Here is a 24948-nt window from a genome sequence, read left to right on the forward strand (position 1 = left end):
GTTTATTATTGCTAACTTATCTTTACTCCTCTGGGGTATTGAAAACCATAAATCTTTCCACTATACACAATGTAAGAACAGTTCAGCACTAAATGGAGGAATTTTGGATCAACATGCAGAGTTTCTGGACACAAGTGTTTGGTTAAACTCTGACTCTTCTCCTGTTTGGTTTGTTAGTTTTCTGTTTTACCACATGTCTTTGTCTTGCTACTTCAAATCAAAGTTAAAATATTTCTGAGTTTTTCAATATGGTTTGTTGTGACTTTCAGTTTGACTGATCTAGTTAGTTTTAATTAGTTTTAATTATTTGTTTAGCTTTTTATTAGTTACTGTAGTAGTTTTAGTTTTGTCATACTTCGGTTAATTTCTAGGTGCAGAATTCAAGTACTGTATTATGATTATGTATGAGTAACGAATACTCAACAGAAGATACCATTTTAAAAAATGTATTCACTTATTGTTGAACAACCAACTGACTCTGATGTTAGATGTACATAAAAAATGTTGTTTTTATGTAGCTAAACGATTGATGTCTGTATAATAGTGACTGTGATTCTCAGGGAAGAAATCTGACAGCTGGTCAAGTGGGATGGTTCCCGTGCCAGAGCGTTAAGCCCTACATCTCTGTAAGTAGAGCAGTCAGCACAAGCTGGCCTAACAAATCACAAGCTTCAGTTTGTTGTGTTTTGAGCTAGTTTCCAGTTACCACCATTTGTAGCACAAAAGCAAACATTCACAGTATTAGGAAGTGAGGAATTATAACACCCATGACCACGGGCTTACATATAACCTCTTTGTGATCTGGTTCTTTTCCAGAGGCCAACCTCAGACCTGTCTGACTTCCTCTGGTGAGTATGAACAGGAACTGAGCAAAGTGACTGACTCACCAACCACAACTTGTCTCATATCGTATGCAATTCAGTTCTTAGCAGACCTGACTGGGAAACACCACAATCCTGACACAGAGAAAGAAACAATATTGATAGCCATAAAACAGAACCACATACTGAGGAAAATATGCTGGTGTTTGTAAAGTTGTGCTTGCGAGATACTGTTGTGTAACACTGATGGTCAACACGATTTCTGCCGTGCAAAATGTAACTCCAGTGTACAGAGACTGTTGCCTCAGTGTAAGTAATATGCTGCAGCAAAACATCAAGATTGTGATTTTAAAGAAAAAGATAATATATGTGAAGCAGATAAAGTCCCAAACATCACTTTGCAAGAAGCCAGAATCTTTTACTGCTGCCATCTAGCGGTCAGTATGGTTAAAGCAGACAAAATGAAATCCCGTCCTTGACATTTATTTTATTTATTTATTTTTTCATAAAAAAGACCATGCCATCACCTAGCAATCTGTGTATGTACTGAAGAGGATTAGGGCCACTGAAAAAATTTAAAGAATTCTGACTAAGATTAAAATCAGTCTTTAATCTCAGATTAAAGCCAGAATTCTTGTTTTTTCAGTGGCCCTAATTCTCTTCCATAGTAGTCTGTAAAATCTACATTTATTTTAAACATCTGACATAAGAGCTAATTAGTCAGACCAGTAAAATAAACTGCATAGATAAAATCAATTTAAATGAAAAGCTTAATGAAACTGTTAATGCAGCTAAAATAATAAGTTGGGTATTTCAAAAAATAGCAGACCAATGTTCTGCGCTGTTTTAGGATTGTTGTCTACTTGTAGTTCTAGCGATGGAAGAGGAGGAAGTGAAGGAAGCCGTTCAGTCTGTGTTGGTCACACTTCCAAATATTGAATTAACTTTGTTCAGATTGGCTATTCTCTCTCTTTGTGGTGGAAGATGGTTGTTTTCAGGACAGGCAATTTCCGGTAAGCTTCTTTATGTCAAACTGGCACATTACATACCATGGGCAAACATTAGTGACTGGTCAACATTTAAAACTTAAACACAAGCCACGCCTCCAGGAAGAAGAGGTTCAGAGGAGCCCAGGCCCAAATCAGTGATTTTGGCCCAAAATGTGATTTTTATGCTGATGATACTAACTAAAATAGGAGTGAATAGTATGTCCTTTTGTTTTATCCACATTTGATAACTGCAATTGGCCTCCCAAAGACATATACTGCAAATGTGCAAAGGATTGACAGAATTTAAGGAAGCCCACAGAGATGGAGGCACATTACTTCATTCACAAAACTTTCTCCACTGACGTCCTGTGGCTTTAGAACTGATTTAAAGACTTCATCTAATACCTGAAACTTTACAGTCAAAAGAGGAGAAACGGGGCAGTATGTTTACTCTGCCAAGCTCCAGAACTTCTCCCTTAAACATTTATGAAGAGTTTTTGACTCTTAACACTTTTTACTATTGAACTTAGATTTTGTTTTCCTGTAACTAAATTCAATTTGTTTTTTGGTTTTTCTGATGTTTTCTAAGTTGAACTATTTATTATTATTATTATTATTATTATTATTATTATTATTATTACTATTATTATTATTATTATTATTATTATTATTATTATTATTATTATTATTATTATTATTATTATTATTATTATTCAGAGCACTTGTCTGTCATACACTCATGAACTGTACTCTGGTTTTGTTTCCCAGCTTATGTTTTTGTTATCTCACATTGATTAAAGGTTTGCTGGAAACATGGACCGCGCTGCTGCCAAGAACCTGCTAATATCACGTTCTGATGGAACATTCCTTGTGAGGCAAAAGGATGGAGGAGAGTTTGCAATCAGCATCAAGTAAGAAGCCTTTAGCAGTTATGTTTCTCTGTTGATGAAATATTAATTTTGTTATAGCAACAAAGAGTACATTGTTAGCAAAGCTTAATTTTCGGTTTGTTTGTCTTGTTAAAAATGATCTAACATTTAATTAATTTAATGATAATGTCCTCTTTAATATCCCTTGAAGGAATATGTTTATAGATATTTTATTTTTAGATGATTTCATGGGATAGACAATGCAAAGTTCAAGGACGGTTTTCACGCAAGTGAAAAAGGTGATTCTGAGAGGAGGCCACAGCTCTGTTCACATAAGACCAAATATGATGGTTTTCACATGCAAAGGACTATGTGAGGAGTAAAACTAAGACTTTACATCAACCTAAGCGTTTCAGGCTCAGGACCACTTAACCCATTTAACAAATTTGTGGGCAGGGCTGAGAGCTGTGAGCGAGGCAGCCTGCAAACATAACTGACAGGAAGAACGGGCCAAAATTCATGCAAACTATTGTAATTAGCTTGTGAAAAGGGATACCCAAAATGTTTTGCCCAAGTCATGTAATTCTTTCATTCTGGGGAAAACCTAAGTGTTCCTCAGCCAGACAAGAAAGAAAAAAATCCCTCCAGCATGGTCTGGTTTTCATTCAGGGTCTAATTCCAGTTGAACCCCAGTGGGAAGAGGTCAGAGGTCATTCTGATCTGTAAGTGAAACAACTCCACTGGCTGCTTCTGATCTAGAGACATCCAGTGTTGGCAGCATCCAATTGTAACCTATTTTATAAAGAATGTTGGTTTCTGCAAGATCTTTAAATGTATTTAAAATATATCTAAATGTGCTTTAAGTAGTATTAAATCCATCCAAAATTTCCATGCCTGGTTTTAATGATTGCATCTAACATATATATATTTATGCATTACTTTTGTTTTAACTGTATGTTTGATAAATAACATGCTTTTTGTTGTATTTGCTGTCAGCTTGGTCGTTGTGGACAAGTGTTTAATCACCCAGGTTTGGCTTGAAATCAGAGATTTGAATAGTTGACAAAAACCTGTTGTCAGAAACCATTGTCTTTGTCGTAGCCCCCAGTGTTGAAGTCTTTCTGCAGGCAACAAGATGCAAAGTTCAATAACCAGTTTGTACTGGATTCACATGCCAGGTTCAAAATGTGTTGCCTCAGTTTGGCAATTTACGTTCTACTGCACTTGATGGAAGAATTAACAAAAAAAGACACTTTTTCTCAATTGAATGCACCTTTTCAAACAAAAGGGTTTCTTCTTGTTCTGACTGGAAATCACTGACATACAAAGGCAGCTTTGTAAATGAGGGTCTGTTTAAAATCAAACTAATGATTCATCTGGGTGTTCTCAAGGTTCAACATGGACATCAGACACATCAAGATCACCTCCTGTGAGGGCCTCTACCGCATCAACGACAAGAAGGCATTCAGAGGTTTAGTCGTAAGTTTGAAGTAGGACAGCTGTTCTTATATCAGGGATTTCTGATTGACAAAGTTTCCCTGTTTAGGACCACTCTGCGTTTTCTCATGAGCCCTTTTCTTTCTTCTATCTTCATCAGGAAATGATTGAATTCTACCAGAAGAATTCTCTGAAGGAATACTTTAAGGATGTGGACACGACGCTGCGTATCCCTTTTAAACAGCCAGAGCAAAGCAACTCGTCTAACAACACACCACACACAACCTCAGGTACAGAAGCCTTCCTGTGAGAACCTTAAAGTGTCAGTCGGATCTGCTCAGGGACTATTTATGGCTGCTCTGTCATGCTAATTAGACAAGAAATTAAGTGACATGAGACATTTTAGTCCATTTCCAGTATTTATTAAAGGTAATAATACATTATATGGAGTGATATGTTTCATGCATATGTTTCTATTTCTGTTAGGATTGCTAAAGCTTATGAAAACTCCAGATTTTGCGTGTATGAAAATTAGAAATGACCCGAGACTACTAAAAAATACAGACATGTCATCATGCTACCAATTATCAGCAATGATGCTTAATAAAATCCTTAATTAGGCTGCGTTTACTCTACCACCAACTTTCCCTTAATGGACACAGCACTTTATGAACAGCCGTGTTCTTTAGCAGCAGCATTTTGTGTTTTTTCATACTTGCAGAGGATGTCAGCGACGGTCTCCGGGACAACAGTCATTACTCAAATGGATGAAGGACAAGACAATGTCTGAGACAAAAAAGACAAAACTCAGGCAGAATGTTAAGGTTGCACGTCTGACAAGCTGATACCAGTGACTACAAAGAAAAATAATAATAATAATATGAAATGTAATTTTTATCAGCTGAAACCTTTATGTGGTTTTTGTCTGTTTTCTCAGGTCAGCAGGATTAAATCTGCAATTTTAGACATGAAACTGCAAATATTTATTTTATAAACTTTGTTGTACATTTCAAAAATGGATGTATTACAGTTTGTGTATTTATTTTTTCAATGTTTTATTATTATTATTATTATTATTATTATTATTATTATTATTATTATTATTATTATTATTATTATTATTATTATTACTATTATTTCAAGTGGATTCAGATTTTATTTTATTTTATTTTACTGAGATCTTAGATTATTTTTATTGTGTTATGCAGCCCATCAATGTCTGTATTAGAAAAAACTGTTTGTTCTGGTCTTATGTAATATTCTAATTTCCTTAATTTAAACAATCATACTGAAAAGTTCATCTATACATGAGTTTCCCATTTTCAATTGAATTAGTCAAAATAAATGGAGATTTTGATGATGTTCAACTCTTTTGACGTCTTTCTGTTTTGGCTAACGATGTCCTGGCTGCAGCTTCATATAGACGTGAGACTCTCACACAGGTGTTTTAAAATGTTAATCTTATTTTAAGCCTCTTCATGCTGCAATGTGGGCTCTGTCTCACAGGGGGCAGCATAAGGAGCTTCGGCTTGGCGAGGGCCAGATACGATTTCTCTGCTCGGGACCGCACTGAGCTGTCCCTGCGAGAGGGGGACACCATCAAGATCCTCAAGAAGGGACACACAGGCTGGTGGAAGGGAGAAGTCTACGGCCGGGTAAGTTTAGCAAGACATCATCTACACAACGACAAATGTTCAAATATTGAGAGACCATCTTGTCTTACTTGTTTTTGCCTCTACTTCCAGGTGGGGTTGTTTCCATCCAACTATGTGGAGGAGGATTACTCTGATTACTGCTGAGATGTGTCAACCTGCTCTGAATGTCAAACATTTTTTGTGAGTGACTGCATTAAACCAAATGCATGAGTGTGAAGCTGTGTGTGTGAAAGGAAATGTGATTCTGCTGCTGGGTGTCCAGTAATGTGAATAAAACGTTTTATTCTGTTGATCTCATCCGTCTCAGTAATTCATTACAGATTTTCTCAAACCTTTCTACATTGTTTTGGCAAACAATTTCACTTGAATATTTGTTGTGACATATTTTATGTAATAGGAGCTTTAGAAATTTGATCTGAGGTCAATTAAATGTTTCAAAAATGGGTCTTTGCAGTATCTTGTAAAAGTTATATTTTCTTTGCAGTTTTTCCACATTGTTCCTATTGCATTTAGAAACTTCAATGTGATCATTACAGTATGTCAGCACAAAGTAAATAATTATGAAGGAGGCTGAGGGAATGCTAAAAGTCTTAACATTTAAAAAAAATAAAAATCTGAAAAGTGTGGCAACCATTTGTACACTGAAAGTTTTGCCCATTTTTCTTTGCAAAATAGTTTAAGCTTAGTCAGATTGGACAGTAGGTTTCTACGAACAGTACAGAAGCCTTCCTGTGAGAACCTTAAAGTGTCAGTCAAGTTGTAACACAAGTGGTAATACATGTTAACTTTGACTGGGCCATTTTATATGACATTAATGTACTTTCTGGTAGTCTGGTTTGGGTTTTTGTGCTGGAAGGTGAACCTCTGGTTCCCAGTCTCAAGTCTTTCACAGCCTGTAACATGTTTTCTATTGGCATAAGTTCAGCATTACTTTAAACTACGTTCATCGAGGGCTGCTGTCCTGGAAAGTGGCCCCAGTGTTTAAACTCTACAGTACTGTCATCAACCCAGAACCAGTAACAGAGAGAAGAGGAGTAGTGAAGGCAGAGCCATATGAAGGGACTGTTGGCTTTCTCAACCTCCAGTTCAGCAAAGGTCTGCATCTGATCATCCAAGATGGAGGACAGCTCTTTGTGGTTATGTCTGCAGTAGTTCAGAGCTTCTTCCCAGGGCTTGTTTTAGTCTATCAGTGAAAAAGGTGAATCTCAAAAAGAAATGTAAGCATGTTTTATATGGCAGAGAGTCAAGCAACTCCATATAGGATATAATGTAAACAGCACAGTCAGAGATGCAATAAGTTTATAACAGGCGTACAACTGATCTAATCACCTGCTGATTGCAGCAATTATAATGCTAATCCACATTATTAGCATTATTAGTACATCAGTCTTAATGCTATAATGGGTCATTATTAAGAGTGTAAATCATATATTCATCTGGAAATTGTTTTAGTTCATCATAACTAAGGAAGTGGAGAACTAATCAGAAAATATTGAGTGTAACATGTTTTGATATTGAAACTGCTCATGTCTGTTTTACAAGAGTTTGAGGATATTATATGAAACGTGTGCTAATTTTTATAATCAAAATCTGCTGTTTTATGTAATGGGCCAGAGGAGAAGTCAGGAGAGATCTTTGCGGTTCAGGAACCAGTTTGAGGCAGTTTGAAGGGATGAAAAGCACGGACAACTGATAAATTGTGATCCCGCTTTCTTCAGTAAAATGTTTCTATATGAAATGAGCACATTTTTGTTCATATGCTGGGAAAATGCACAGGGAGGATAGCTTAGAACAGCGATGATTTCTTACCTTGGCCTGTAACACCTGCATGGTCTCTGGTGTGCAAACAGCAATACGTCATTATGGGCTGTTTGAGACCACCTGTAAACTGTACGTTAAAATGCATCAGACAATAGAAACATGCCTTGATATAAAAGTAATTGAGCTAAAACAGCTGGTCAGACGCTGTGGTCTCCAAAGGTCCGTCTTTGTATTTTTGTATTTTTCAAAGGTAAATGCTTTTCTTCTTTCTGGCTTTGGTGTCGGATGATTCTGGTGAGCTGTTGATGTAATTTTATGCACTTGATTGTTTGAATAAAAGTCTGGTTGATTGTGAAGTTGAATAGTGACTATTGTCTTTGTGGTTTCACGTTTACACACGACATTAACGGACCTGGGGAGACGTGAAAACAACGAGCAACAGGTAGCAAATATATCTTGTTTTCTCAACAAAGTCCATGTTCCTCAACAGGCTTGTGACTCTCCCAATGCTACTGAGTACTTTTTAGTTTAAGTTAGAATTTATGCTAATTTTTGGTATCAGAAAGCTGGGTTCCAACCAACAGGCACATTTTGGCAGGCACTGTTTAAGTTTCTTCAGATATTTTCTAATTTCATCCTGTAAAGACTTCATCTGGGGGGAAATATCTTCCTGAATGGTGCATTGCTGTAAAGAAAAACCTTGTAAACTATGGCATCTCTGTAAAAAGTCCAGATATCTCTTCGGAATACTGAACCACAAAACCTGGTAATATTCAAGCTATGTGTTGTGGCATTCATCCAACAGTTGAAGAATGAATTGGAAAATTTGTAAAAGTACATGGTTAGCTCAAGATTAGCATCCATGCTGTAGAAATCATGTGTGTCATTTAGAATTTTATCTTTTGAGTTTTCTTCTACTTCTCATGATGAATCCATCCATCCATCCATTTTCTGTTCACCCTTGTCCCTTAGTGGAGTTGGGAGAGTTGCTGGTTCCTCTCCAGCTACATTCCGGGCGAGAGGCGGCTCACCCTGGACAGGTTGCTAGTCTGTCGCAGTCATGATGAATCCTCAAAATTTCGTCAAAATTTGTCACAATTTTCTCACTGTCACAACTTGGTTTCTCATTCCAGTCCATTATGTTGTTGGGAAGAATGGTAAAGACATTTTTTTTTTGTAATGTCTGTGTTGGCAAAGAGTTAGCTGTGGTTGTAAATGTAACTCACTCAACCTGTGAGCCAGCAAACACATCCAGGTCCATTTGGTCATGAGGAACATTTACACTTTCAAAAGCAACAAAATCTTCTGATGCCTTTACTGTCAAATCCATAGTTGTGATTTTCACTGTAACTTTCTCATCCTTAGAGGAATCTTCCATGTCCTTTTGGTCTTCAGGGTTCAATGTCAAAAGCAAAGTATTTTGATCTCTCGTCCTCAGATCTCTCTACTAAAACGTCTCTTATTCTATATCCTAACAACTTTTCAACTGCCTTCATAACAAGAAATCCAAGGTCCCATCAAAGGCAAAAATCCTCTTGACTTGGTGTACAGTTAAACTGGTTTGTAAAGTCACTTTGAAGTCATCTCTCTGGAATCGATCTACCTCCAACCAAGTTGAGAAGCAAACTGAGAATTCTTGTATTCTTGTATCTCTTTGAAGATTTATGACATCATTGATGAGAACAAAGAGGTTCTCATTAACATGATGATGTCAAACAACCTGTGAGGTTCTTGTTTGTTTTAGTTTCTATGGAAACACAAGGAGTTACCTACGGGTTAAGATTACTGTCCATTAAAAATGCATGCATAGACATCTAAATTAGTAAATGTTAGTCAATGAATGTGCAGAAATTAAAGTTTTGAATTTGTCTTGTTTTCCAACTCATACATCCATGTAAAAATTTGATATTTTACCTATGAGAATACTCAAGAACAAATTTAAATTGTTATGGACAATCCATAATGAGCACAGAGGTCCAATAACAGAACACCACTCTGGTTCAGATCAGGATGGCCGATCCTCCAAACCACAACCCTCCATGTCTCACTATCATTGTCCGCCTGAGCGTTGAATCTCCCAGCAGCACAAGAAAATCCCCAGGAGGGGCACTCAACAGCACCCCTCCAACAATTCCAAAAAAGGTGGGTAATCTAACCTGCTGTTTGTCACGTAAGACCAAACAGCAAATGACTGTGGACAGATGGTACGACTGAGTTCCAGTCTTTACAGGAATTTCAAAGATTGGGTCAGGAATCACAGGATATCTTAAATCGTCTGGACTGACTGACCATGAGAGTATCAGGATCATCACATCGGTGTCATTGAAAAAGCATTTTGTCTATATGCTGGAGTAGGAGGTAATACATTTACTGTATTAAATTACAGAAAATTAGTTGTGTTGTCCTCTTGTTGTTCCTTTGGTAGGAATGACAGGACCAAGGTTACGAATAATATGTGAAGACTTCTGACATTGTTCACAATAGTCAGCTTTGTACAGCTGACAGTCTGTGTTAATGACATATTGGGTCAGATAGTGTAATATATAAAGCAAAAGGACTCCTGGCTTGTCCTGATGTTGTACATCCTTTATCTTCAGTGTTTCAATTATTTTATCCTGGATTTCAAAGACTTCATCGGGGGGGAAATATTTTCCTGAATGATGCATTGATGTAAAGAAAAACCATGCAAACAATGGCATCTGTAAAAAGTCCAGATACTGAACCACAAACGTTCAGGTAATATTCAAGTTCTTAATGCTATGTGTTCATCCAACAGCTGAAGAATGTGTTGGAAAATTTGCAAAACAACATGATTGGTTCAAGATTTGCATCCACGCTGTCAAACTAATCTGTGTCAATTTGAATTTCATCTTGTGAGTTTTCTTCTGCTGAAGAGGATTCTTCTAACCCTCAGATTTCTTCAAAATTTGTCAAAATTTCCTTTGTCTCAGTTTGGTTTCACATCGATGTCCATTATGTTGTTGGGAAAGACTGGTAAAGACACTTTTTTGTGATATCTGTGTTCGCAAAGAGTTAACTGTGGTTGTAAATGTAACTCGCAAACCTATGAGCAGGAAAAGACATCCAGGTCCATTTGACACTTTCAAAAGCAACAACATCTTCTGATGCCTTTACTGTCAAATCCGTAGTTATGATCTTCACTGTAACTTTCTCATCCTTAGAGGAATCTTCCATGTCCTTTTGGTCTTCAGGGTTCAATGTCAAAAGCAAAGTATTTTGATCTCTTGTCCTCAGAGCTCTCTACTAAAACGTCTCTTATTCTATATCCTAACAACTTTTCAACTGCCTTCGTAACAAGAAATCCAAGGTCCCATCAAAGGCAAAAATCCTCTTGACTTGGTGTACAGTTAAACTGGTTTGTAAAGTCACTTTGAAGTCGTCTCTCTGGAATCGATCTACCTCCAACCAAGTTGAGAAGCAAACTGAGAATTCTTGTCTTCTTGTATCTTTTTGAAGATTTATGACATCATTGATGAGAACAAAGAGGTTCTCATTAACATGATGATGTCAAACAACCTGTGTCAGGATCTTGTTTGTTTTAGTTTCTATGGAAACACAAGAAGTTATGAATGGGGTAAGATTACTGTCCATTAAAATGCATGTGTAGACATCTAAATTTGTAAAAGTCAATAAATGTGCAGAAATTTAAGTTTTGTATATGTCCTGTTTTCCATCATGTAAAGATTTTACCTGTGAAAATATTTGTAAACAAATAAGAGCATTTTTGATACGATTCATAAAGATAGTAATTATTTTTTTCCAGAAATTAGAACCTTATCAGTTACATTTATAAACTGGCTCTAAGCCATCTGCTTGATCTATTTTGAACTGTGGGGGAGGAGGATCCTCTTAACCCTCTGATGTGTAAGTGGGTCATTTTTCACTCAGTGAGGTCTTTTTGCTTTTTTTTTTTTTTTTTTGCAATATTTATTGTAATTAAGTTTTCATCATTTCATATTCCTGGTATTCCTCAAAAACATGTAACTGTGGGGTGCTGCTATGGCCCAGGGACTAAGTGCAACGCAAATATGGTGCCTTAGTCCTCGACTCAGATGTCAGGTTCGATTATTGGCCTGGCGACCTTTGCCACATCTTGTCCCTTCCTCTCATTACCCACCTTTCTGTCACTTCACTATCAAATAGAGGCAACTAGAGCAAATAAAACCTTAAAGAAAAACATCTTACTGATTTCATGCAATTAAACTTTTTATGTGCCTTGCATACATTTTAAGAAATAGCATTTTTAAAATAGTACTCCATTCTTCTGCAAGTGTGCCTAAAGTGACCCACATTTTTTTTCCTATGGCATTAATGGGAATCTGTTTCTTACCAACTGCGACTGTCGGAACACATATTTTACGAACCATACATACTGAGTCCTAAGTGCCACCCCTGAATAATAATATGTTACACAATAATAAGGCTTGCATATAAATATTATCTTTATTTTTTTACCTCATAAATGTGTGAGGGTTCCAATCATGAGTACCTTGATGGTGTTATTGTCACAAATCAACATATTAGCCTATTTCAAAGTGAGCTAACATCAGTTATCTAACCAAGCTTGCTAACATTACTGCCTGTGTTCTACTGTGCATGTGTTTTGTTTGTGTCTACAAATTGTCACAAATGTACTACAAATAACAATTAAAAATAAAAGGATTTTAAATATGAAAGAATTCTCGTGTGGAATAAAACATAAAAAACATCTCTTTTGCATCTTACTGAGTTCTGATGAGTATTTGTAATGTTGGCTGACAGTGATAATAGTATAAAATAGACGCCTGAAAAAGATATAAAATCCACCTTAATCTGCAACAGGTTGAAATAAGATGTTTGTTCTAAAAATATTTTTTGAAAGTAAAAAAAAATAATTCCTATTATTACCAAAACTGATGCACTACAATTTAACTGTGTAGAGGTTATTTACTGAAGGTTTTTCACTTTTTTAATTATAGAAAAAATATATAGCAAAATATAGGCCTGCATTTGTGTAACTACAAAGTTTGAAGGCAAGAACTTGAGAAAATTAGAGGCTTCTAACAAAAATTAGTCACTGAAACTGACTTTTGTTCATAAAAGAGCGAGCATCGTACCTGGAAGATTTACCTAAAAAAAGGGAAAAAAAAAAACAAAAAACAGAATGACCAATGTTTTGGAAAAAACATACGTCTTTATATAGAAAACAAAAGACATCTAGATAAGAATCAAAATTATGCCTGTTTGATAGTTTTAACCTTTTAGATAATGGATTGATAATGAAGAGAAACTCAATTACATGTCCAGAAAAATGCACAGAAACACTGCTGACTCCATCTCTACAGACTTTAAAACTTCTTGATCACCTATCAATTAGTCGTGTTCTCCCAATAATTTTCAACACAGAGATTGCTGACATCAAAACAAAACACTGCATCACAAAACAATCATCCAAATGGTGATGTTTAAAGATAAATTCATTTTTCAAAGCTGCAACAATCACCAGCAACTTGTCTTGTGAACACACTGCATTTATTTACAGAAAAGCAAAATCACTGGATTTTGACCAGAACATAACTTTACCATACTAACTGCTTATGCTGAGACTAAGACAGCAGTGTGTTTTTGTCTGGTGGATGGCGCCCCCTTTCAGCTGAACATGGCTGTGTGTCTATGAAGTTGTGTCTGAGCATCTCTGACTTGTGGTCCTTCTCATCTACTGGTAGTACAACTCCAGGTTCATCCCGTCGTGGATTTCATCTGCAGGAGCAGCAGTTAAGTACAACAGTCTGAGTTTATTGGCACCAGTATAAAATAACCATCAACAAACATAGCGCCCACATAGATTTCTTCTATTTTGCCCACAGCAGGCTTCATATTATCAAAAAGGTTCAAATGAAACAACTTGATTACACACAAGGTGTAGTTTTCACAGCTTGATCTACTTAATAAGGGGGGAAATTAAATTCAAATGAACCTGAAGAACAAAGAGCTAGTTCCCCTCAAAACTGACCTGACATTGGATATAAGGTTGTTGTTTTTTTTTTATTTGTTTATTTGTTGGTTTATTTTTTACATCCCTGTGAAGGAATTTTGGGTTGTTCTTGCAGCGTGGTTTTAAACAAGCATGCCCAAGATTTTAAAAGTCATCTCACAGCAACTCAGTTGGAATTAGCACCAGACTTTGAAAAGATTACTTCAAAACCATCATTTGGACTGGAGCAGTGGTTTTGGAGGGGAATGTTCCATGGGAAACTTTCCGCTCCATGGAAAGTTTTTTCCATTTTGGCCCAGTCTTTCTTGATTTTATTGTTGAATGATGAACACAGACATTCATTGAGTCAAGTCAGCCTTACAGTGCATTAAATTGATTCTATTTGACCTGCTGCATGAGTCCCTGGTGTGCTCTGAGTCATGATGATAGGCTGGCCACTTCTTTCTGCATTCGTGTATGATGGCTCTCTCTGTAGTTACATATCAGTAAATTTTAATGTATTGGGTTTTTTTTTATAGAAACAAGCAACATATAGCCAGGCAGGACTAGGGAGTGGGCAAGCAAAGCCTGTTGAACTGCCAGATTTATAATATACTGGCAGAAACCCTGATTACTAAGTTTAATTTAACAATGATTAGTGGGAAAAGCTACGGTTATCAAATATTTGAACATATTTGAAGTATTTCACTTTTGCTGCCAAAACAGACCTGACAGGTCCTAAAAGCCACCACCCTCCTGAAGACCTGCTGCGCTTTCTATCAACAAGATATTGGCATTAAGTCCTGTTTGTCCCTCAGATGTAATCTGTGTGTCGTAACACTGCAAAATAGTTTTTGTTGCTGGGCACAAAAACCAGTCAAAACAAGCTGAAGCTAACAGGAAACACAACAAACCAGAAAACAGAAACATTCCTTTGTGATTATTAGTAACCTGGTGCAGTCTCATTGATCAGCTATAGACAGTGCAAGAGGAGCGCTTAAAGGATACAGTCTCCTAGAGTCACATGATCCTTAAATATGGTATACCTTTAAAAAAAACAGCAGAAATAAATATAAGGGCATTTTGCAGATGTGAACAGCAGTGCATGTGGGAGTATTTCAAATGAGCAGCCTACCATTTTTTCAAAACGATCTTGTCATATCGTGTTCCTGTCTGAGCTGCGATGAGCTTCTTCAGATCTCCGATGGTATCCTCTGAGCTGAACGTGGAGGTTAAGGAGCAGTGTGATGGCACAAAAACAACTACAACTACAACAAAAATCTCATCTACAGACAGAAATCCTGGTTAGACTCTTTTCAACTGTCCAACAAAAAATTACATTAGAAATTAAATGAGGCTCAATTTTTAAACTTCACGTTCAGATAGTGGGCTTATGTTTGTCCTGCTGGATCTCAGTATTTTCTGTGTGTAACATTGGCTCTCTACAAGTACAAATGAAGTTGTAGCAGAATTAATATCTACTTGCTTTGTTTATTCCATTTTAGTGCTGTTAGTTCTTCTTCTTGATAAAAAAAAACAGCTATTCTTTTCCACTATTACCAAACGTTTGTTCAGGACAATGGATTACTGCAAAATTAGGGACTCAATACAATTGGTTGGGTTTCTTTTGATATAAAATTAACATTTAGGACTAGGAACCGAATTTTACTGCACTTTATTATTGAACATTGGACTGCACTGGATTGATTTCATGATGCACTTCTCCTAAAAGCTTGAGTCCTGGCACTACAGAAATAATTTGGCCTTCATAAAACCAAGATATTGAGAAAGGACCATGAAAGGAAAACGGATGTCCTTTGAAATAATATCCAAATAGGTTTCACCAAGAAACTGAATAACTAATAACTTTTTTGTGTTTTTTCTTATCAACCCACTGCTTTTCAGACACTGTCACACAAGGATACTTGCATTTTACTCGGACTTTCTTTCCAAGACGATCGTTGCAAACCACCTCGATCATTTTCGCCGTCTGTCACAAAAAAGAGGGAGACCGTAGTTGGGCCAGCGTTTAACATAGCTGAACTTGATTAAACAATGGGTCAAAACATGAAGCAGTTTAGTCTGCAAATCCCTAAATTCAACACAGAAACCGTGTGAGTTAGCTAACATGCTAAAAGAAATACCGTGGTTAAATTATTACTGTATAAACAAGTAAGCATACGAATGAACAGCCTCTATAATCACGAAGATATGTATTTAAGTAAATATTAATTTACCAAATTTAAACACTCTTCAAATACACTGAAAGTGCAGGTTGAAAAATTGTTCTCCCTCTCTGGTATTTTCTGCAACGCTCTCGTTCGCTTTGCCGTAAAGCAGGTTCAATTTCTAGACCAATCAAATCAAGTAGAACGTTGTTTCGCAACAAACGGAATCCAATGGGAGAGATGAAGGCCACCGTAGGGCGGGACAAGCACTGAAAACAACTTGTATCGAAAACAAGTTATTAACTGTCGTGTCCTGCGCTGTAACTCCTTCCTTGCTTCGCTGCAACAGTGAATTGAAATTTGAAAACGTTGCTGCTACAGAAATGGGAGACGAAGAAAATTTACCGTCCGGATGGGAGAAGAGAATGAGTCGTAGTTCAGGTAATGAACCCCAATCTGAAACAGGATAAATGAGCCACAGAGTTTTATAAAATTGTATTGTAAGTAGGGTTGATTCGCTAGCTAGCTGCATGTGCATCGTGGTACAATAGAGAAACAAACTAGAGAAACCTTATTATTACAGGCTGATTGTCTGAAAGAAGTGATGTAGAATAAGAAGCCATAAATGCGTTTTTCCAGATAGGGTTCGACTTTAGTGGCTGTGTCGTTATTCGAGGAGCTAATTCATTCAGGTTTGCTGCTGCAGGGCCACGCATGACGTCACCCCGTTGTAGAGATTTGCGTTAAAATAGCGCGAGACCCAGAGTTTTAATTAACTTAAAAGTATCTAATAATCAAATCTAAAATTTAAAAGAAAAAGGTTGTCTTGGCCTAGCCTTTTAAGAGAGTCTTCTTTTAACTGATTTAACAAACACCAACCTGAGTAAAATAGGAGTAATTGTCTTTATTTATTTTTTTCTGTATGACTCCAGAAATGCAGTTCAGACTATTTTTATCAAATATTTAATCAAATTAAGTGCTTGCTTTCATGAAGCAATTTTAGCTGTGACTACACTGTTGACTTTAAAACAAGGGATATTCATTACTCAGTAGTTAACGTACATGCTAACATTTCATGTTGCAATATATTTACATTAAATTTTCCTTAGGGATGAATAAAGTATTTTTGAATTAGATTTTTTTTTTATTGGAATTTTGATGACTTTTTGAAAGAAAGTACATAAGACTAAATACCCTCTATTTCTTTTCCTTCACCCATTGTAATTGTTAATAAGGCTGTTAAAGAGTTCTGTAGCAAATAAAACCAAAATGCCTAATGTAAATCAGTTGATAAGTGTGTAAAAAATATATATATAGTAGTTAAAGTGATTTAATGTGTCTGTCATGTTCTAAAGACTTAGCCAGACTTCTTTTAATTTCTGTTATTTAGGTTTTAAATGATTTGTTATTTTTATTGGTCAAGATTTGAAACTTGTTTGAGCCAGTTGAATCTTATGAAATATAAATGATCAAAGCACAGAACAAACCAAAATAATTCTGATCGATTTCTTGCTGGTTCACATTATTTACAAGTAGTCTATGACAATCTTTTCTTGCAATAAGGCAGAGAGCTGAAATCTGACCACTGGTAGAGGAAATTAATGCCAGGTATGACTGGTTATGCTGAAACGCATCTTCTTTGACCTAAATCAGTAAAGTCACATATTTATGTCTAGTCTGACAGGGGCTTTTCTCCTTTTAGAGTTAAAAAAAAGTTTTCTACAGGGATTGTATCATACTTATCAGTTATGGCTTTGATGCTGCTGGAACCAACATGGTGCAGAGAGCCTGAGCTTTAAACACTGATACTGACAAACTGTATTTATGCGTTTCTTTCTTTTTGTTGTCGTTTTGTTTCCAAATCATGCCAAAGCATGACTTACTGTCATTTAATTTGCAGTTAAAAATTCACAAAATTCTAAGACATAATTAGCGCTTTGTATCTATTGTCTATTTTCCAAAAACAAATGTAATTTGGACGTCTGTGTGTTTGCTCTTGCAGGAAAAGTGTATTACTTTAATCACATCACCAATGCCAGTCAGTGGGAACGTCCAGTAGGAGACGGACGTGGAGAGCCAGAAAAGGTTGAACTGAAATAATGATTGTTGCATTTTAATCAATTTCACAGTGCACCCAATGACAAGAACTGTCTATCATTACCAAAGATAATATATGTAATGCATCACTATTAGTTCAGATGAATATGCCTGTTACAGCCTGAGCCTACTGTTTCTGCACTTGTGCTTGTTTGTGATGTTCTTTTTTAATAGCTCTTGTGTTTGTGTATCTGTGTAGTGTTGTTACACTACACATGTTTGGTTTTTACATTTTATTTATTATTTATAGTTGTTTTATTTTGGACATAAAAAAATACCTTCCAGTTCCAGTGTTAAGAGTTGTTAACAAAGTTAAAGTTTTACTTGTCTTCGAGAACGTAAACTTGCATTATTATTTGCCATTATCTATGGATTACATGAAAATAGTCCCAAAACAAACAATGCTATTGTTTACTGCAATAATTTCTGGGACCATTTATCATCTACAAAATGTGTTTTCATGACAGACTTAGGTCCCTTTGGATGAATTATTAATGATCTTTCAGCGTAGGTTTCATGGCTTTTCTTTCCCTCTTGCAGGTTCGCTGCTCTCATCTGTTGGTGAAACACAATCAGTCACGTCGACCATCTTCCTGGCGAGAACAAACTATCACGCGGTCTAAAGATGAGGCTCTGGACCTCATTCAGAGTAAGTAGAGATGATCAGATCTGAGCTGCAGCAGGATGCCACTCTGTAAAGCCTGAGCTGCTAACAGCTGCAGCTCAGGAGGTTAAGATGTCGTTGATATATGTCAGTAATTGATTTCAAAAGTAAAGATTGTTTACTTTCTTTTTTAACATATGTTAAAGTCATGTTACAGCCTAAGCATCATGGGAAAGAGGGTGTTAATGAGTGTCCATAAGGAAGAGTTGAGAAGCTCATAATCTATGTTGATTGAGGTCCAGCATGAAGTTTTCACAGCTCAAACCAGGAGCAACCATCTTCCAGGAACTGTTAAAGCACTTAATATAATTCTGATTTTGTCAAAAAAATAAACTTGGATTTTAGTAGCTGTAAGCCGTAATCATCCATTTTTACAGAAATGTGCACTTGAAGTATTATATCACTCTTTGTACATATGGATTTTCAAAGATACTATTAATTGAGTTGACATGTTGTCTGTGTTTTTCCATGCAGAGTACATCGAACAGGTCAAGTCAGGAGAGGAAAAGTTTGAAAGCTTAGCCTCCCAGTTTAGCGACTGCAGCTCAGCAAAAAATGGTGGCGACCTTGGTTTGTTTGGAAGAGGTAAACCCTGAATGGCATCCAAATGAAATACTTTCAGGATTTACAGTGCAATTGTCAATAACTGAGTGATTCTAACTTTGTTTTTGACACGTGAAAAATCCTAGTCTTTGTTGAATGTACATTCTGTATGCTTCAGGTCAAATGCAGAAGCCTTTTGAAGACGCCTCCTTCGCTCTCAAAGTAGGAGACATGAGTGGACCTGTTTTTACCGACTCTGGAGTTCACATCATCTTACGTACCGGCTGAAAGGCGGCACCGCCTGCTCTCCCACTCCACTGTCATACACGCATTTACTGAAACTAACCCAAGCAGGCCTGCCATTTGTTTAAAATGCACTCATCACCCCAGTACGTCAAACACATGCAGTAATGTTTTAGAGGGGATTATATGCTCAAAATCCCACACTCAAGTTTGATTAATAAAATGACTTTGAGAACAAAGGATTATTCCCAAAGACCTGAAGCTTTTATCTACCACAGCAATGCCATGATAGAGAAGCATTAGTGCCTGGAGTTGTGACTGATTCCTGAAAAGCAGATGCTACTGTAACTGACATGTGCATGTCTTTGAAATGGACCATATATTGTTTGCTTTTGATTGTTCTCCCTTCCTGCTGTGTGCAAAAGCAGTTCCTTTCTGTAAACCATTTTCTCAAGATTTGTAGGTCGGCTGTTTAAATCGTTTTCAAGATGTTGTGCATCCCTGCAGACGGAGAATTAGCTGTTCTTTTGCATTCTACACCCAACATTCAAAAACTGACAATTTTTTCCATAATGACTTCTTTCTGAAGTCATTATGGAAATGACTTCAGGAAGAGCATGATTGATTCCAAGACGGTACCATTGAAAGCTTGCAGTTTTTTAACATCAGGCCCCACAGCTTTTAAAAGCATCAATATTCATTTAAATTGTTGACACTGTTGTAACAGAGGAATAAAGTTATAAAACACATTTTTGTCCCTTTACTGAGTTCCTTTTGTCACATTTCACTGATTGAAACATTAATTATTCTTTCTTTTTCTGCTACCTTCTATCCCCCTCACAAGCGCTCACAGACTCAGACCAAATCAATGCAGAGTTCACCAATAGATAAATAACTTAAGGTTAGTTGTGGAAAAATACAAAGCCAAAATTAGAACCAAAAAAATGTATGTCTGTCCAAAAATCACTGTAATAAAGGCAGCACTGTAAACATTCTGTGTTGAACAAGATCTCTTGGATGTGTCTTACCATCCAGTCTCTGCTTTCCTAGGTTGTGTAAGTATCAACCAGCGAGCTGTTGGCACAATCGAACACAAATCATTATGCATTAACACACGATAGTAAAACAAATTTGGCAAAAAAAAAAAAAAGTAGCATAATTGTTATCTCCACAAATTAAATACATTTTTATTGCCTTGGAGAGGGTTTGAGCAGAGGGTACAGGTGCTGCTGGAGCTCAGGCAAGTTTGAAAGTCAATTTTGTAAGCTCCCTTTCTCCGCAGTGTGACACATCAAAACCTTCCTTTACCAGATTTGTGGCCTGGTACAAACGGAGCAGCATCCCATTGGGTATACTATTCTGACGGCAAAGAATAGATGAGGGAAAAAGGAGAAGGCTCAGGAGAAACGAGCCTGAGGTCAAACAGGAGGGCATGGCTGGAGCCTGAGGCTGGAAGAGAAATGGAAACGGAAATAAATCATTTCTATTTTACGTTGCATGAAAAGTAGTTTGATTTATAAAGACTCGAAGGTTAATTTTAAATGAATGCAAGTGCAAAATCAGTTTACTGATGCTAACAGGCTGTGGCCCATACATGGAAAATTGCTTCAGTTACACTTCAAAGCAAGGTAAACTCACCAGGAGTTAGTAATGGTACCATAAAATTGTAAACCTCTCTTCCAAATAGTTTAAAGCCAATTTGTTCTCTCTGTTATGCAGCAATGTATTGCAGGATAAATTATGTTTTATTTTCTTTTTGGAAAATAAGAAGTAAAATAATTTAAAAAGACTTTGAATCAGTTACAAAAGTTGGTAAACTTACTGTTTGCCTGCCACTTGCAGCAGTTATTACCAGCAGTTATTATCAGATGTTGGTGCTGCAGCAGAAGGTCAGGCTTTATAAAGAGATCAGAGAGAGGAGGACCAACATCTCCAAGGAGATATTTATGACATAACAACACAACAATCTGAGATTAGATAGAGGTTTAAGTTAGTGGATAAGTAAAGGTGATGATTACACAAGGCACTTTTTGCACCTTCATTTGTGTAGCATCTCAATATGAGCCAAAAGAACACATTACCAAATGTTAAAATTTAATTCTTTTGCAAAAAGATACAACATACTGTAACACGGTCAGAAGGATCTGCATCTAACCAAGGTTTCATATTAAATACATTCTGGTTGCTTAGAACTTGAGTTGGAAGGTGGAGCAGAAATGATGAAAAATCCACTTTTTGAGATATAAAATTTCCTACTATGTTTTATTCCACACAAGAATAAAACATTATTTTATTAGTTATTTCATTTTTCAATATTTTTATTTTCATTTTTTAACCAACTTGTTAAACATTTGTGACAATTTGTAGAACATTTTTAAACAACAATTTGACAACAGGAATGGAACAGTGCAAAGTGTGAGTGAGCATTTATTTATCCATCCATCCATTTTCTGCTTATCTGGAAAGTCTTAATAAAATCAAGAAGATTTTAGACAACTCTGACCATTCTCTTCATGGGATTATCTTGAGAAGGCAGAGAATATTCAGTCAGAGGCTTATTCAGACTTACTGTAAGATAGCTACAAGAGACAGACATTACAATCTACAATAACTCTTTGAAGAACTAATGAGTCACAACAACATTTAATTTATTATGTGGGACTAATAAAGTATGTAACCCTCCCGACCCCGTTTAGGGAAGAAGGGTGTAAAGAAAATGGATGGATGGATAATAAAGTATTTTTCAATTTGAATTGTAATTGACAGTAATCTCAGCCCATATATAAATTCTTGAGTTTCCATAGCAACTAAAACAAACAAGAACCGGATACAGGTTGTTTGACATCATCATGTCAATGAGAACCTCTTTGTTCTCATCAATGATGTCATAAATCTTCAAAGAGATACAAGAATACAAGAATTCTCAGTTTGCTTCTCAACTTGGTTGGAGGTAGATCGATTCCAGAGAGACGACTTCAAACTGACTTTACAAACCAGTTTAACTGTACACCAAGTCAAGAGGATTTTTGCCTTTGATGGGACCTTGGATTTCTTGTTACGAAGGGAGTTGAAAAGTTGTTAGGATATAGAATAAGAGACGTTTTAGTAGAGAGATCTGAGGACGAGAGATCAAAATACTTTGCTTTTGACATTGAACCCTGAAGACCAAAAGGACATGGAAGATTCCTCTAAGGATGAAAAAGTTACCATCAAAACCACAACTATGGATTTGACAGTAAAGGATTCAGAAGATTTTGTTGCTTTTGAAAGTATCAATGTTCCTCATGACCAGATGGACCTGGATGTGTTTGCTTGCTCACAGGTTTGCCAGTTACATTTACAACCACAGCTAACTCTTTGTCAACACAAATATAACAAAAAAGTGTCTTTATCAGTCTTCCCAACAACATAATGGACATCGATGTGAAACCAAACTGTGACAAAAGAAATTGTGATAAATTTTGAAGAAATCTCTGAGGATTCATCATTTGAAGAATCCTCTTCAGCAGAAGAAAAGAAATTCAAAATGACAGATGATTTTGACAGAGTGGATGTGAATCTTGAACCAACCATGTAGTTTTGCAAATTTTCCAATTCCTTCTTCAACTGTTGGATGAATGCCTCAACACAAAGCATTATGAATTTGAATATTACCAGAAGGTTTGTGGCTCAGTGATCTTGGAACTTTTTACAGAGACTCCATTATTTACAAGGTTTTTCTTTACATCAATGCATCATTCAGGAAGATATTTTCCCCCAGATGAAGTCTTTGAAGTTCAGGATAAAATAATTGAAACACTGATCATGAAGGATGTAGTACATTGGGACAAGCCAGTAGTCTTTTTGTTTTATATATTACACTATCTGACCCAATATGTCATTAACACAGACTGTCAGCTGTACAAAGCTGACTATTGTGAACAATGTCAGAAATCTTCACGTATTGTTCGTAACCTTGGTCCTGTCATTCCTACCAAAGGAACAACAAGAGGACAACACAACCACTTTTCTAAATTGTTATATGTGTGAAATTGCAGAATGTTGTGACATCTGCAACTCCAACATAAAGACAAAATGCTTTTTCAAAGACACCGATGTGATGACCCTCATACTTCCATGGTCAGGCAGTCCAGATGATTTAGAATATTCTGTGATTCCTGACCCCGTTCTTGAAATTCTTGTAAAAACTGGAACTCAGTCGTACCGTCTGTCGTCAGTCAGATCTACATCTATGTAAAGACCAGAGAAGGACAGGACGAATTTAGTGTTGGGCTCAAAGTGACCACTGAGCAACTACAAAGATAGTGCTTCAGACATATTTTGGAGGAAGTGGGTGGAACATGGATCCACACCAGAGTTGGCCACGTTCCCAGCTCCCATTGTTGAGGCAGCTTATCGGAGTTGTGGCTACAAGGTTGTCAGTGCCTGTTTTGGGGGCCAAACCTAGAATCAGCTGGTGGACACCAGAAGGGAGGGAAACTGTCAAGCTGAAGATGGAGACCTATCGGGTCTTTTTGGTCTGTGGGACCCCAGAAGCAGCTGATGGGTACCAGCAGACCAAGCAGCATGCAGCTCGAATGGTCACTGAGGCAAAACTTGGGCGTGGGAGAAGTTCACAGAGGCCATGAAGAATGACTTGGGCTGAGTACTTCCCTGGTGATGAGTTGACGTTCATGATGGGGGAACAGGGCCTGCCCAATCCTCCACAGGGCCCTAAGCAAAATGTGGTTTTGGGGGCCTCTATATTCGCTAATAATGTGTATTGCTGCAATCAACAGTTAGACAGTTAGATAATTTGCTCACCTGCTGTAAACTTATTGCATCTCTGACTGTGCTATTTACATTATTACCATATATGGAGTTGCTTGACTTTCTGTCATATAAAACATGTTTACATTATTTTTTTAGATTTACCTTTTTTACTGATTGACCAAAACAAGACCTGGGAAGAAGCACTGAGCTACTGTCCCTTCATATGGCTCTGCCTTCACTACATCTCCTCCCTCCATTATTGGTTCTGTGTTGATGACTGCGCTATAGAAACAAAAGAAAACTGTGACATCAGTGGAGAGATGGAGAAAGAAGGAGACCATTGCTGGTTCAGCAACTCTGATCATAATGAGTTTCATTTTATCTGTGCTGTAAACTGAGAGCTGTGACTTAGTTTGTGTGTTATGGTATTCCTCATCAAAACCTGAAGAGTTGCTTTGATTCCTTAATGGATGTTTGAGAAATCTTTAATGTCTTGTGACAACCATTTGAGGCTGCCCTAACGCTTGCTCCCACTGAGCGCTGCCTGTTTCCACAAAGCTTCTTCTTGGGCTTGGTTTTCTGAATCAGTACACCTCTTTCTGTCCCTCCACCTCAAGGCTCCTCAGACTAGCTGCAGCAGCAGTTAGAAAACATCATCTGGAATTAAAAGTCTGATGAGCTCATCATATAAACTACTTCTCAGTCTGACAGTCCTAAGAGCTGTTGTAAATGGCATAATGGAGAAATATTGTTGTGATGACATCCTCCAGGCGAAGTGTCAGACAGAGTAGGAGATCCTTAAAGAGACAGAGACCAATTACAAGGTGTCAAATTGGCAAGTTAGATTTCTTATGTTTGATATTGACATGATTTTTATAATAATAATAATGAAGATAACATAGTTACTGAAGAACATTTGTAACTGTCTTTATGTGGCTCTGGATGTTCAGGTCAGAGTCCATCACTACTGGTTTC

At 36.8% G+C, this 24948-nt stretch overlaps 3 protein-coding genes across 5 annotated transcripts in view; 2 read left to right on the plus strand and 1 right to left on the minus strand.

Annotated features, from left to right (window-relative positions):
• Positions 1–6063, plus strand: part of LOC122828978 (proto-oncogene vav-like) — a 30543-nt gene extending 24480 nt beyond the window's left edge. Inside the window, exons 23-29 of one of the 2 annotated variants that reach the window (XM_044113100.1) lie at positions 561–626; positions 817–848; positions 2611–2721; positions 4071–4158; positions 4277–4406; positions 5623–5771; positions 5862–6063. In XM_044113100.1, the coding sequence (XP_043969035.1) occupies positions 561–626; positions 817–848; positions 2611–2721; positions 4071–4158; positions 4277–4406; positions 5623–5771; positions 5862–5915 (630 nt within the window). In that variant the 3' untranslated portion in view covers positions 5916–6063. Of the gene's footprint in view, positions 1–560; positions 627–816; positions 849–2610; positions 2722–4070; positions 4159–4276; positions 4407–4837; positions 5197–5622; positions 5772–5861 lie in introns of those variants that run through there. The other variant, XM_044113102.1, reaches the window with a different exon arrangement.
• Positions 6064–12704: 6641 nt separating this feature from the next.
• Positions 12705–16355, minus strand: ubl5 (ubiquitin like 5). Of its 2 annotated transcripts, none has more exons than XM_044113105.1 (5): positions 16080–16355; positions 15432–15496; positions 14642–14725; positions 14515–14552; positions 12705–13292 (listed from the first exon to the last, which is right to left on the minus strand). In XM_044113105.1, the coding sequence occupies exons 2-5, from the start codon at positions 15485–15487 to the stop codon at positions 13249–13251; spliced, it is 222 nt and encodes a 73-aa protein (XP_043969040.1). In that variant the 5' UTR covers positions 15488–15496; positions 16080–16355; the 3' UTR covers positions 12705–13248. The 2 variants fall into 2 exon arrangements, with proteins under 2 accessions (XP_043969040.1, XP_043969039.1); XM_044113104.1 differs by lacking the exon at positions 16080–16355 and adding an exon at positions 15744–15884.
• On the plus strand, positions 15902–19970 carry pin1 (peptidylprolyl cis/trans isomerase, NIMA-interacting 1). The gene is made up of 5 exons (XM_044113103.1): positions 15902–16115; positions 17677–17759; positions 18312–18420; positions 18910–19020; positions 19157–19970. The coding sequence occupies exons 1-5, from the start codon at positions 16058–16060 to the stop codon at positions 19264–19266; spliced, it is 471 nt and encodes a 156-aa protein (XP_043969038.1). The 5' UTR covers positions 15902–16057; the 3' UTR covers positions 19267–19970.
• The last annotated feature ends 4978 nt before the right edge of the window (positions 19971–24948 follow it).

This window comes from Gambusia affinis, linkage group LG04 (genome assembly GCF_019740435.1).
Source record: "Gambusia affinis linkage group LG04, SWU_Gaff_1.0, whole genome shotgun sequence".
Classification (NCBI taxonomy): domain Eukaryota; kingdom Metazoa; phylum Chordata; class Actinopteri; order Cyprinodontiformes; family Poeciliidae; genus Gambusia; species Gambusia affinis.